The 13,431-nt window shown below is 41.8% G+C and overlaps 1 protein-coding gene across 3 annotated transcripts in view; it reads right to left on the bottom strand.

The window, feature by feature from the left end:
• dab2ipb (DAB2 interacting protein b) overlaps positions 1-13,183 on the bottom strand; it is a 125,432-nt gene extending 112,249 nt beyond the window's left edge. For 2 of the 3 annotated variants that reach the window (XM_069673041.1, XM_069673042.1), the window contains exon 1: positions 12,899-13,183. In XM_069673041.1, coding sequence (XP_069529142.1) covers positions 12,899-13,022 — 124 coding nt within the window. In that variant the 5' untranslated portion in view covers positions 13,023-13,183. The remainder of the gene's footprint in view (positions 1-12,898) is intronic. The other variant, XM_069673043.1, reaches the window with a different exon arrangement.
• Between the last annotated feature and the right edge of the window lie 248 nt (positions 13,184-13,431).

Raw genomic sequence — 13,431 nt, 5'->3', positions numbered from 1 at the left:
GTATGAGCAGGATGAGTCAGCATCATCTTTTTAATGCTTTCCAGGAATTAGCAAACTGAAAAAGATCACTGAGAATACCTACAAAATGTTTCGCTCTTGCTCTAGTTGTTTCTTTCTTCCATTAACACGAAGTCATCAGGTCAGACTGCATATTTCCCTTGTGTTTCCTGACCAGGCCTACTTCAGCCAGCGACCAGCGCCAGCTCACCTTCCCTTCCTCTCCAGACCTCACCAGCACAGGATATTACTGCATGCGCTGTGATGTTCAATATTCTCAAATGTTTTGCGCGTTGCTACAAAGGCGAGACAAACAGGATGAGGTGTGCAGAAAACACCATGCTGGGCAGACAGGTAGCGATGTGTCAACAGTTAGAAGCCTGGCTGGCAAACGAAAGTGTCTCGTTAATCATCTAAGAGGACAAACAGGAACGGCAAAGGAGCTTTTGCATAACGGCTTATTTTTGGCTCGGCTGTGCCAGAGCGCTGTGCTGATATAATAATAATAATAACGGTTAATGACTTTGCAAACACATATTGTTCTTTTTGCCTGGAGTGATCGGCTTTATGATCTTTTATTGCTGGAGGTGCCGGCTGCGCTAAGTGGCTCCGTGATGAAAGAGGAAATTCACAAAGGTTGTTGTTAGCAAGTTGTTTTTACAGAGGGTATTTAAAGTGCCGACAAATGACAACTTCAGCAGAACATTCAGTATGTGCACTCTGTGCCGCTCTCCGGACTACGACTTCCTGATTTTTGTTCTTTTATTCCCACGACGCCACAGAAAAGATGTGTCATGTATTATGTACAACTACAGTAACATAGTCAAAACTGCTACGCACTTATTATTAACTTAACAAGCTAACTGAGACAAGCACAAACAGGTTTTAATACTCTGTTAGTTGAGTCTTAACATGCATCTGACACAAAGAAAACACAGGTGTAGTCTATTAAGAATAAAACAGTTATAAAGTTAAATCATATATATTGATATGATATTAATTAAAGAGTAAGGAGGATGAGACTGAAACTGATGACTGGGAGAAAACTTATCACGCTAACGGATTTGTTGCAACGACAGAAACACTCATGCATGTACAGTGTTGTTCCAAAGTGGAGCGATCTCCTGGCTTACAGAATTTAACCACACAATGGACATAGTTGGCCTGAAATGAAGGACAGGGAATAGACGTTGATTATTACGCTTAAATACTTGATTCTGATTGGTTAAAGTCCCAATCTCAAAGATCTCTGTTACGTTTTCTTCGGCGGCACATATGGCGATAAACGGTAATTACGGGAGCACACTTCCCAGATATCCAGACAGTGTCCCATGTGTGACGTCCACGGTTGGCTCCGGTTGTAACTCTTGATTTTCCTCGCTGACGGTCGCTTTCCTTTTCAGACTGTTTGCTTCATCTGAGCGTCGAGTTTGTTTCTTTTTCTTTGGATTTTCACTTATTTTTGAAGTTGTATCTGTAGTCATCCATCTTTTCTTTGTTTGTTCAGCCATAGTAGATTATTGTTTACTCGCAAAACACTTGCAGAGACCGGAAAAGCAGCCGCTTAGCTCCGCCTACCCTCTCTGGCAGACCAACCACTGCTGGGTGATGGAAAACTTTCATCAGTGGGCCATAGGCTCAATCACAATTGTGTTACCTCATTCGGCGATAGACTTAACAGACATTTATTTAAATGAAAATCTTTGAGATTATCACGTTAGTTACACCGTTCCGAGGTCTGCTATGTCTCGATAGCAGGCCGTTGTTATGAAGAACAGACCGTTGCTAGGGACACGGCTTTAATCCAACAATACATGGGATTGATCATATCAATCCGCCTAAAGAAGTCCCGTAAATTTCACGTCAGGGGAGACAAAACAGCGGAGAGAAGGCGAGCATTATCATCCCTTACTTATAATGCCTGATTTACCTGAACGCAGAAAAATACAGAAAACAATCATTTTAAAATTAAGCCGATCAGGAGTCAGTGTCTCTGAGGGTGCACGCTCGCATTAATGCAATCATCTGATCCATTATTAATAAAGGAATATTTATTATGCCCGCTTTAAAGTGTTTATTTGACCAGACAGAAAACAACTCCCACCTGCGCATACAAAGCCGGTGATATTGACGAGAGCTAATGAGAGCTTGAGTACAGAAGCCTGTTATCAATAACAGCACGCATCGGCATTTCAATAAGTCTGCACCCTCAGGGCTGAAAAATAGCCTCCAAAGAGAGTGCACAGTTTTGGTGTTATGACAGGAGGGGAAAGCAGACGAGCACACACACACGCACACACACACACACACTGTGAAATGTGCAGAAAAAAATCACAGGCTGTCAAGCTCTGTTTACTGTGTTCTCTCTACCTGGAGGACTATTTCTCTTGGTCCAGCCTGCCTCTCATCCTCCCTCCTTCAAAAATGCATCTCTTTTCTGTTTTTCTCCTCAAGCACAAGACAACTAGAACTTATGTTGACTGGCTGATGGTGCTGTGAAAAAGCTCGGTGCGTCTCTGGAATATAAATGACGGAATAATGCCAATCAAAGAACAATCTGCCGGTGAGATGTTTAAAGAGTATTTTTCTCAGAAGGCAAAGCCTCATTTGCGGCGTATCTGACTCCTAGCTGGACAGTGAAGTATGTAATGGAGGCCACAGCGGGGGCACATGCCGTATTAAAGGCATATCTTTTACGGCTTAGTATAAAAACATGTGTCGTATTGTGAGAGAGGATAAGAGAGCGCGGAGAGAGTGTTTCCTTGTGTGGGTAAACAGAGAGTATAATGTGTTGACGCTGAACCGTGAGCAGAGCGCTGGACTTTTGACCTCTGAGATGTGGTATTTACTCGGTGCAGAGATGATGGGGTGATAAAGAGGTGCTGCTGCTGCGTCTCCTTGGAGCGACTCCGTGGACACGAGGGAGTAAAAGAGGATCATTTTAACCCTCGGCAACCGCTGGTGCAGATACGGTCAACAGTCACTTAACTGCCAACAGCGAGCCCCTATCTGAAGTGGAATGTGGGATAATAACACACAGATTTGAGGAGCCTGAGACTTACTTGCTTGAAATTGATATGGAACTAGTCGCTTCAGTTTCTGAAACATACGAGGGTCTGACATTTACTCTGGACCAACGGCCTGTGACCAAAAAACTCAAATATAAAATGAAGGTTGCCCGCTGCGGCTTCAGAGGTTTACCACCACAAAGATGTTTTTTTTTTTAAGTTTTTTAAATTCCATCATTATAAAAATATATTTTTATTCCATTAAAATCCGCAACTGTTAAGAAAGGCCGTGTTAAGTTTTGGGCCACCAAAAATCTACTTTGGCCACCAAATTAAGCGACTTGTTGGCTCATATTGGTGGCTCTTCCAACCACTCAAACTCTCGCATGCTAATGACCTACAGAGGCTTATATTTCTAACTCTGCCCAGCAGTCAGTATCCTTTCGGATGAGAGGTGAAATGTCTTCAAGAACTTCAACCAAGTCCAGCTGTCTTTTTGATTAAGCTTAGAATTTACACTACTTTCACACTCACACTCACACTCACACTCACACACTGATGGCAAAGGCCTAAGTGGCAGGAACTTATTAGATTCATACACCAATGGCCATGCTTTTGGGATCAATTTGGGGTTCAGTGTCTTGCCCAAGGACACTTCAACATGTGGACTGTAGCAGTCAAGGATCAAACCCCCAATCTTCCAACTGAGAGACGACCGACTTCTACCACTGAGCCACAGTCATGTCACTTCCACACTCACATTCACACATTGATGGCAACGGGCTAAACGCCAATCTCCAATCAGGAACTACCGACATGCTATGCTGTGCCTTCGGGAGCAATTTGGGGTTCAGTGTCTTGCCCAGGAACATGTGATTGTAGCAGTCAGAGATTGAACCACTCAAACTTCCAATTGAGAGACGACCGACTCTACCGCTGAGCCACGGCTGCCCCATACGGGGGCCACTGGACCCCACAAAACTCGCTCTACTAAACGTCGAATGCTTCAAGTCCCTCGGGCCTTTAGTTTCTGTGCTCCAAAAATATGGGATTATTTACAACACGCTCTCAATTTCTTACGGGCAAATCAGGACGATGATCTCAAACCACCTCACCACAGTGTGTAAGTATTTTCACGAGGGTTGGGAATGGTAGGGTAACGCACGATACGATACGCGATATGTAGGCCACGATAACGATAATATCACGACACAGCAATTCTGTGATAATTGATATATTGCAAGACAATCGCATAATGATACATCACGATATGTGATTAACTTCTTCGGCCAATTAAGGGGAGTCAGTGACACAGTGAGTCAAAGGGGACGTATATTTTTAAATGGAAATATCAGCCTAATGATAAATATATGGCACGAGTCAGGACGACGACATCATTGCAAATGAGGGAAACCGCATTGACTTTCAAGGCTTGAATCAATGAATGAACAAACAATGTAAAAGATATCAGATACTAACAGGATCTGACTTGATGTGGATTTTTTCCACAAACAAGGCAAGAGTTCTATATTCGTCCATGATCAGATGATATGCAGAGAAAGAGAGAGAGAGACGGGGGCCATGCTTCATGTTTGGTTTGGCACATGCATGCCTTTGTCTGCAGTGTGTTATTGGAAGGCAGAGGAGAAGGGGTGGAGGAGAAGAAGAAGGAGGAGTGGGCTTCAGGAGGAGGAAGTTTGTGTTTGTGCAAAGGGCGACACGGCAGCCGCATTCCTGCGACTGCCAGCTGAGATTCTTCCAACTTCAATAACAAGCAGACATGCAGATATGATGAAAACAACCCGTGCAGGCTCGGTGTCAGTTCATATGGTTACTGAATGACATAAGGCATGTTTGAATTATATTCAACCCAAAAAATCACAACCTAAAATAACAGGCCCGCTTTTTTGGTTTCAGTTACGCATATGGACTCCCACATGATCATTGAGATCTGAGTTTATAGATTGCTATTCAAGGGCGAGGGAAGCATTTCCTCAAGTGTGTTTGCGCAGGATTTGTTGCATTTCCTCGTGTTTTATTGCATATTGCGGTTATATCACATCCAGACGCTGAAATCTCAACCAAAATATGAGTTGGACTCATTTCAATTATTTCTGTAAAGCTCTGGCAGAGACAGATGGTTCAACAAACCCGAGAAACACAGCTCCTTTATAACCTCACTGTGTGTGCTTTTTCATATACATCTATAAATAGCTTTCCTGCACATACTGTCTGCTGTATATAGAAGCTGCTTTCAGGGTGAGTATTGGCAATGTTCTTCTATAGTTTTACTGCTATTTCTCCAGAACCGTTCCCCGGCTCTGGCTTGTAATCTGAGTTGATATCTATGGATTAAGGCGGGGATTAGCCCGCACCTGTCCCCCCTTCCCTGTTATTGGACTCTTTCGGGTGCTCGCGTCATCTGGCCCGTCTCCACGATTCACACGGCGGAGAGGAAAGAGGGGAAAGCAAGGACGCAGAGATGAGACGAAGATAAGAAAGTAATCCCGGGTTAAACATTGAGATGATATGGAGAGTTCTGCCGGGTTTCACTTCACTGCTTGATCGCTATATTAACTGCCCTTGCCCTCTCGTCTCGTGTCTCTGCTTCCATTTATATGATCTAAGAGGCAAATTGATTACATTTTCACTTCTCATCCTGTGAGACAGAACTGATTAAGTAGATGGGGAACCGCTCGGCGTTATCTTCATTAATTCCTACGGTTTTTATCTCACATATTCTCCTGCCCCTTGGCCTGATTGTATATGCTGAAAAATTAAGGCGAAATGATCAAAGAAGGAGGCTGCCTATGTCGATTAGCGAAAGCCTTTGTTTTACGAAAACACGACCTTAATCTCGGAGAGGATGCTCAGGCGCAAAATGCGAAAACAGATCAAAGGCTTATCTTTTTTAGAGAAAACAGGAAAGTGCCTCCTTTAGCCACGAAGTTAAAGCTTGAACTCGGCATGACTTAGCTCTAAAGCTGTTGTTTTCACTCCGTCTATGTTCATATTTATAGGAGATTAACACCTTCATGTTTCCAGCCCTTCTTTGTTAAGGTGCAAGTGTGACTTGGGCATCGGAAACTGAGTCACGCTGATCGTCTGTGTTGTTCTGGCCGTGTTTCCCATCTATCGCTCTTATTTCTGTCCTCACTTCCCATCAGCACACACACACACACACACACACACACACACACACTGAGAGGCAAATCTGGCTACATCATCATAAACAGCTTGACAAAAACCAAGCATGACACAGTCGCACTGATCAAAAGTGTTTCTGGGTAATGACCCATTTAGAATAAGATTATGTGCAGTAACTGTCAGTGGTAATGCATTATTGAGTTGTTATTGAGTAGTTCAAACACTTCCTTTGCAAGCTGGTGGCACTAACTCTTTCTTTACTGTTGCTATATTTCATGGTTGCTTTTGCTACAGCGTGCCGTACATATCTCGCCACATCTGGATTTTCAACGGCTGGAAAAGGCAGGAAAACATAAAGCCTAAACATGAGGCACGTCTTCTGGCATATCGTGAGGGACTTTTCATACCAGTACAATTGTAGGACTCTGTTATATTGTTGTTGGAAATGTGTGTTCTGTAATTGTCGCTCTTTACTTCCCATCATCGCTAAACTTCCTCTGCTGAAGTTCTTTTTCAGTTTCTGCTTCCTCTTTCCTGTAATTTTCCGTCTGTTTTGTCTACTTCTTCCTTGTTTTAAGAGACAGCCATTGTAGATGTGGGCCCATTTAGAGACTGAATGTAATATTGAGCCATACAAAGACCTGACCAGACTTGTCTTCCAAACTGCAGCTGCTAGCCTCATCCCCCAATATCTCACTTTGATGTTTTATTTGTGTAAGAAAATGTTAGCATCAACGTATTAGTCTTTTAAAAGGAAGTTAGACATTAGGAGAAAATACTCTTGTTCATTTTCTTCAGAAAAGTTCAATTAGAAGATAGATGCAACTTCAAGGTCTCCATGGAGCCGGTGCCAGGAAACAGTTAGCTTAGCATGAAGACAGTGGAAAAAGCTAGCCTAGCTCTGTCTATTATTTCTAAGCTCATTAATGTAGATGTCATATCTTGTTGGTTTATTCCATACAAAGTCTAGTGTGCATTGTGTCTTGCCAACTTCCCAGTCTATGCTATGCTATGCTAAGCTAAGCTAAGAATTTCCTTTAACTAAAATATTTGAAAGATTCATCAATGAAAAGGATGTTAGACATTAGGAGAAAACACTTTTATTAATTTACTTCAGTAAGACTACATGAATAGATCGATGCAACTCCAAAGTCTCCATAACTGGTGCCAAAAAAACGTTAGCTTAGCATAAAGACAGTAGAAAAAGCTAGCCTGGCTCTGTCTGTTACCTCTAAGCTCACTAATGTAGATGTCATATATTGTTGGTTTATTCCATACAAAGTCTAGTGTGCATTGTGTTTGCCCACTTCCCAGTCTATGCTAAGCTAAGTTAAGCTAAAAATTTTCTTTAACTAAAAGATTTGAAAGTTTCATCATTCAAAGGATGTCAGACATTAGAAGAAAATACTTTAATTTGTTTTCTTGAGGCAAGTTAAATGAGAAGATCGGTGAAACTCCAAGGTCTCCATAGCTGGTGCCAGGACACAGTTAGCTTAGTAACAGTTAGCAGTTAGCATAAAGCTAGCATGTCTCTGTCTATCACCTCCAACCTCACTAATGTAGACGTCACATCTTGTTTGTGTAGGCTATTCCATACAAAGTCTAGAGTGCATTTTGTTTTGCCCACGTCCAAGTCTATGCTAAGCTACGCTAAGCTAAGCTTTTTAAACAATTTCCTTCAGCTGCAAGACTTAAGGGGTTTCATCAATGCTCAACTTTCTTCAAGAAATTGTATCATCATTTCTCCAAAAAAGTCTTCCTTCCTTTAAACATGCAATACTTTGGTGTTAAACTAGCTTAGCTACCTAGCTTACCTAACAAAATGCTGCTGTAGCTTCACATTGAACTGACGGATATCGGAGCAGCATTCATCTTCTTAACTAACTCTTGGCAAGAAAGCGAATTAAAGTAAAGTAAAGGAAACATATTCCAGAAAATATGAAACAAAATGTCATAAATAATAAATTGCAGTAAAAACAAAAATAGGTTTTGGTCTCGGGTGAGTGTAACGTTATGGACAGGTGAGTTTAAATCAAAGAGCAATGTTGAGGGATGAGGCTAGCAGCTGCAGATGGAAAGACAAGTTTGGTCAAGTCTGTATGGCTCAATATTTAAAAGATAACAACAGATTTGAAATCTAAAGATGTCTATAAAAGTACAGAGAAGAAAAGTGTGTGTGTGCATTTAACACAGTTACCAGCTGGTGTTTATGTGAGATGTTGCCAGCGTTACAAAAATACAGTGAGATCAATGACAAGAAAATACTTATAGCAAGCTATAGCTTCGAGGGAACGACCAACGTGTTTGGGAAACACACATACAAAGAGGAAAAACACCAACTCTGCATTAACTCTCCTAACTCCATCAACTCAACTCAGCCATGTAAGGGATTTGCCCAACATAAAGCAAAAAATAACTTTTTCAGAGTCGCAATTTTTCCACCAAAAGTAGAGAGAAAAGTTTACCAGAGCTTAGAGAACTTTTCTGTAGAAACTTCCTGACAGTTGAAAGCTATTAATGTCGATAAAAAAAGACACAAATGATGAATCCTATTTTGTAAAACGACAGTACGCCACTCACAGGATGATTCAGAACAAATAGACTGATTGCAACAAAACACGTCAGCATAACGAGACAGATAAAACAACCCCGCTCTCTCTGTCTCTGCCTGTCTATCAGCCGTTCTCTCTCCGAGATAAGCAGCCATATTGTATATAAATGTCACCAACCCCTGCGAGTAGAGGGGAAACAGATCCAGAGTGATGTGAGTGTGAACCGAGGAGATATAACATGTTCCATTCACAGATAAAGGCGCTTTGACATGCACACACACGCTGAGAAAACAATAACACATGATCTCATGCGACTGCCCCCTGATCTGTCCCAGTGGCAGTGTATACATCCAGAGGGGGCTGCAGGAACTTCCTCCTGATAAACTCACAGAGCGTTCGTGGCTCTGGTGTGAACAGAAATACAGCTCTTATACTGTTCTGCTGCTGCTGGGCGTGTTGAATGAGACACATTTCAGCAATATAACATCATGTAGCTCCGGGCAGATAGAACTGTTTGCTGCAGTAAACAGTGAGAAAGTTTATTTAACTCCTCACAAACTTTATCTCAAAGACTGAGGGTTGCACAACGTGGATAAACATGTTCAAACTAATTAAATGTCCAAGGGCTGCATGATATTTTTTTGTCTTGCAATATTTATTGCGATTTTTAAAATATTGTACAGAAGGACCGCCACATTTTTGCATGTTTAACCAGCGTGACCAGCTCGTTGACGTTTCTCAACGAAAGCTCACCGTCTCCTACTTCCTGTCGGTGACACACAACCTCACGCTGTGTGTGCTGCAGGGGAAGCCGCTAAAAGTAAACACTCCGCTGTTATAGTATGCCTGACAAGTCAAATAACCCCTTGTTGCAAAATGCAGTAAAATAGCTGTTCATTTAAAGCAGTCCCATAAGGCAACATTTAGTGTATTTAGATGTACCTAAGTAAGCAGGTCCTGGTAACCTGACTTCATTTATCACTCAAACAAGAACCTTACTTTCTATAATCAGAGAAGGGGATTAGCTACTTACTGATTTCCCAGCAGAGTAAGCACTTCTTGGCGATCAAACATGTCATCTGGTTTCCAATTAGGTTTTCATATTTGCCCACGTGCATGACAAACAACAACTGTGTATTTACACGCTGAGGGCGGCAAACACAAGCTGTTAGCACTACACTAACATGTTATGTCATTAGAAAGTTGGAAAATACATTTGCAAACAGCAAGGAACGTTAGCTTTCATTTGTAGTCCTGTTTTTGGCCATCAGGCGAGTATTACCGTAAAATCTGGAATATAAGTCTTACCGTAATATAAGAGTCTAATTTTGGAGGAGGGGAAATTATTTAGGTATTTATTAATAAAAAACGTCAGACTACGGTTACGTTGATTGTCGCGAGGGTGGCGGCTGCACTGGCGATTATGACGGCGCGTGCCTGTGACGAAGCTTTAGCTAGATTACAGCGCCATTGTCTGGTTAAAATACCGTAACACAATAAAAAAGCTCTCTGCATTTTATACTGGTATAATGGTCGCACTGTATAGGACGCAGCCCACTTTTTAGATGAAAAGAAAATGTATTAAAAGTGCGTCTTATGCACCAAATTTTACGTCTTTTATCCCTGTTTTGGTCTCCACCAACTCTTACAACCCTGCTAAATGCTCCACTGTTTTCGCAAGCTAATGCAGAGTTGTCAACCTGATTGCTGGACATCAAAACATTTCCAGACTTTCTTACTGAGCAAAGGGTATGGGTTAGCCATCACCATCACTTTCTGGTTAACCATATATGTTAACAGGATGAAGGAGTTACGTTATTAGACAGACAAGTTATCAGAAAAGCAAGCTAATATAACTTGCAGTGTCTCTCCGACGACACAGATTTTTAACGTTAAGCTGCTTCATCAAGGGTTTTCTTTTTCAACCAAGTACGTTTTCATCTATTGTCATCAAATATTAACAACTCTAGACTATAAGCCACTTGTTACATAAAGTATTGCTTCCTATGTAAACAACAATCCTGACCAGACAGCTGCTCTGCAGTCTCTGCGGCTTCAATAATCACTTGCTGTCCATTGATTCAATTAAAATAATTGCTATCATGAGATTGATTTGGATGAATTCTCCCATTAGACCACATTACAGTCTTCAGATTGCACTCATATGTGAGGACACACAGTTACCAGTTTAGGGTCATTCAAAGCACAACCACAACTTCTTTTGACTATTATTTGAAAAATCAAAGCACTCTCGAGAGCTGCTGAGTTTTCTTACTTCATCTGGTAACAACCTCTCCTCACTGTGGTGTGTGTGTGTCACTTTGTCAATGTGTAGTGTGCAAAAGTTTCTTGCGAGGGGGAGCTTGCACTTAGCCACAAAGATCAAGGCAGAGCGTGTTTGCGTGTGTGTCTTTGTATATAAGCTCAGATGCATGTGTGCGGGTTCTTTTGAGTACTGAATGATACAGTAGGGGAGACTTCAAAGTAGCTCTTTCATCAGCCAGAGAAGCAAAGTGGAGACATACAAACCAGGCACCTCCACACTGCTTGTCTCTTTCTCGTGACTGTGCCTGGCTTTGTCTGTCTCACTATAGAAGATTGACTATATACTGCCAACTACAATAATGAAAGTTATCTCTAAAAGCAAGTACGAGCAAGACTGAGTTTCGGCGCAACTGAGAGAAAGTGATCCTGAAGTTTTCCGGCCTGAGCTATTTGTCTGGAGAAAGTTAGCATCATACCCGCACAGCAACAGTCTTCTACTTAATTTCTTGGTTGGCAAGTTAGAGCAGTTCACTTGAAGAAAAAAATCAATAAGCCGCAGATTTCAGAGATACTTCTTTTCTTTCTATTCAACTAAGTAGAGCTGAGCCTTGGGGGCAGACTTATCACTATAACCTTGCGGTTCAAACACAGCCTCCAGCGTTAAGTACAGGCGCACTGAGAGGCAGAAAGGCAGCAAAGTGAGGAAACAGAGCGCTTGAGGACACCGGCAAAAAAAAAAAATTGCAGAAAACTAACTAACTGACTTCTTGGCTGCTTAGAACACAAATATTCGCAGGCAAAGCGCCTCAACAGGGTGGAAACTTGGCAAGTTGACACTGAGCTGCAAGCTGTCAAGTGTCAAGTGTTGGTGGTGCAATTTGTGTGAGTGGCATCACCGTGTGAATAGTGACGCCAAATTGTCAACTCCCTCTGTTTCTAATGAACACTAACACATGCGCACAAAAACACATCTGAGACAGCAGAGTGTGTCCATGTGTTCGAAATATGATGTTCGGATAAAATAGACATCACATTTTTCAAACCAGATACTGATACCTAGACTTGAGTTTCGGTTGATACCAATACCAGTGTGAAAAAAAATATACACGACATTGGTCGAAAAAACTCCAAAGTTGTTTATTTTTATTGTCACATGATGATCTAACTGAAAACAGTTGATTGGGGGGGTTAATAAATTATAGTGATAATGGTATTGGTTCTGTATTGGAGGCCGATATCAGTATAGGTTGTGTATCGAAGGCAGATATCAGTATCGGTTCTGTATTAGAGGCTGATTCTGGTATAGGTTCTGTATTTGAGGCCGATATCGGTATACTTTGTGTATTGTAGGCTGATATCGGTATCAGTTCTCTATTAAGGGCTGATATCGGTATAGTTTCTGAATTGGAGGCCGATATCGGTATAGTTTCTGTATTGAAGGCTGATATCGGTATAGTTTCTGTATTGGAGGCTGATATCGGTTTAGTTTCTGAAATGGAGGCTGATATTGGTATTGGTTCTGTATTGGAGGCTGATATCGGTTTAGTTTCTGAAATGGAGGCTGATATCAGTATTGGTTCTGTATTGGAGGCTGATATCGGTATAGGTTCTATATTGGAGGTTGATATCAGTATTGGAAAAATATCTACTATAAAGGTTGTTCCAATGCGAACAAAAAAACAGAAGATTTGTCCCTTCTTGTGTTGCATTTAAAACCCACTCAAGGAGAAAGGAGAAACAGAAACAAAAACATAGCCAAAAATATTATTGGCCTGTTGTGAGCAAAAATATCTGTCACTTGTGGGTCTAAATAGCTACAGTATGTTGTAGAAACAAAGTTACAAGACTGCACTTGAGTCGTGCTGTGTATATGAGGCTAAAAGTGCTGCATGTTGAACTTTTTTTAGCAGTGTTACAACATTTTATTACCCCTGCTGGTGGACGGCCTGGTGCGGCTGCGGGACCGGCTCCGCTGACGCTGCAGCCTGGACTTGCCCAGGAATCTGTAGTAGTAAGAGGGTCTCCCTGATCCCTTCCTGGTGACCCCAGCCATGGTGCTATTAAGTTTCCACCAACAACAAAGATATCCAAGCAACACTGAAAACAAGTCCTCTTGAATGTGGTATCAGAGCAGATAAACTCCAGGCAAAGTTTCTGTTTATCTCCAACTTCTCTTCAGAGTCCTCTCGCAGACACTCACGTCTACTTAAGTAAAAGTCCTCATGGATTTGTGTCGTGATCAAATCCACTCCATTGTGAAGAGAGAGAAGATTAAAGCATCAAACATCCACGTCTGTTCAGTACTTGTGTTCTGTCCCACAAGCTCAGGCTTCTGCTCCACCTTTGAACACTCCCCCTCAAAGTTTCCCACAGCGAGATCCCAGAGGCATGATGTCCGGAATACTGTGTGAGCGTGTATCCTGAATGACAGGAAAGCTGTTCCTGTTCCCAGTGCCAGAGTG

The sequence above is a fragment of the Semicossyphus pulcher genome, unplaced genomic scaffold, assembly GCF_022749685.1.
Source record: "Semicossyphus pulcher isolate SPU_LCO1_2020_fin unplaced genomic scaffold, fSemPul1.0.p SCAF_22, whole genome shotgun sequence".
NCBI classification, from domain to species: domain Eukaryota; kingdom Metazoa; phylum Chordata; class Actinopteri; order Labriformes; family Labridae; genus Semicossyphus; species Semicossyphus pulcher.
Note: the sequence above shows the minus strand (reverse complement) of the source record. Positions and strands in the feature narration are given on the sequence as shown.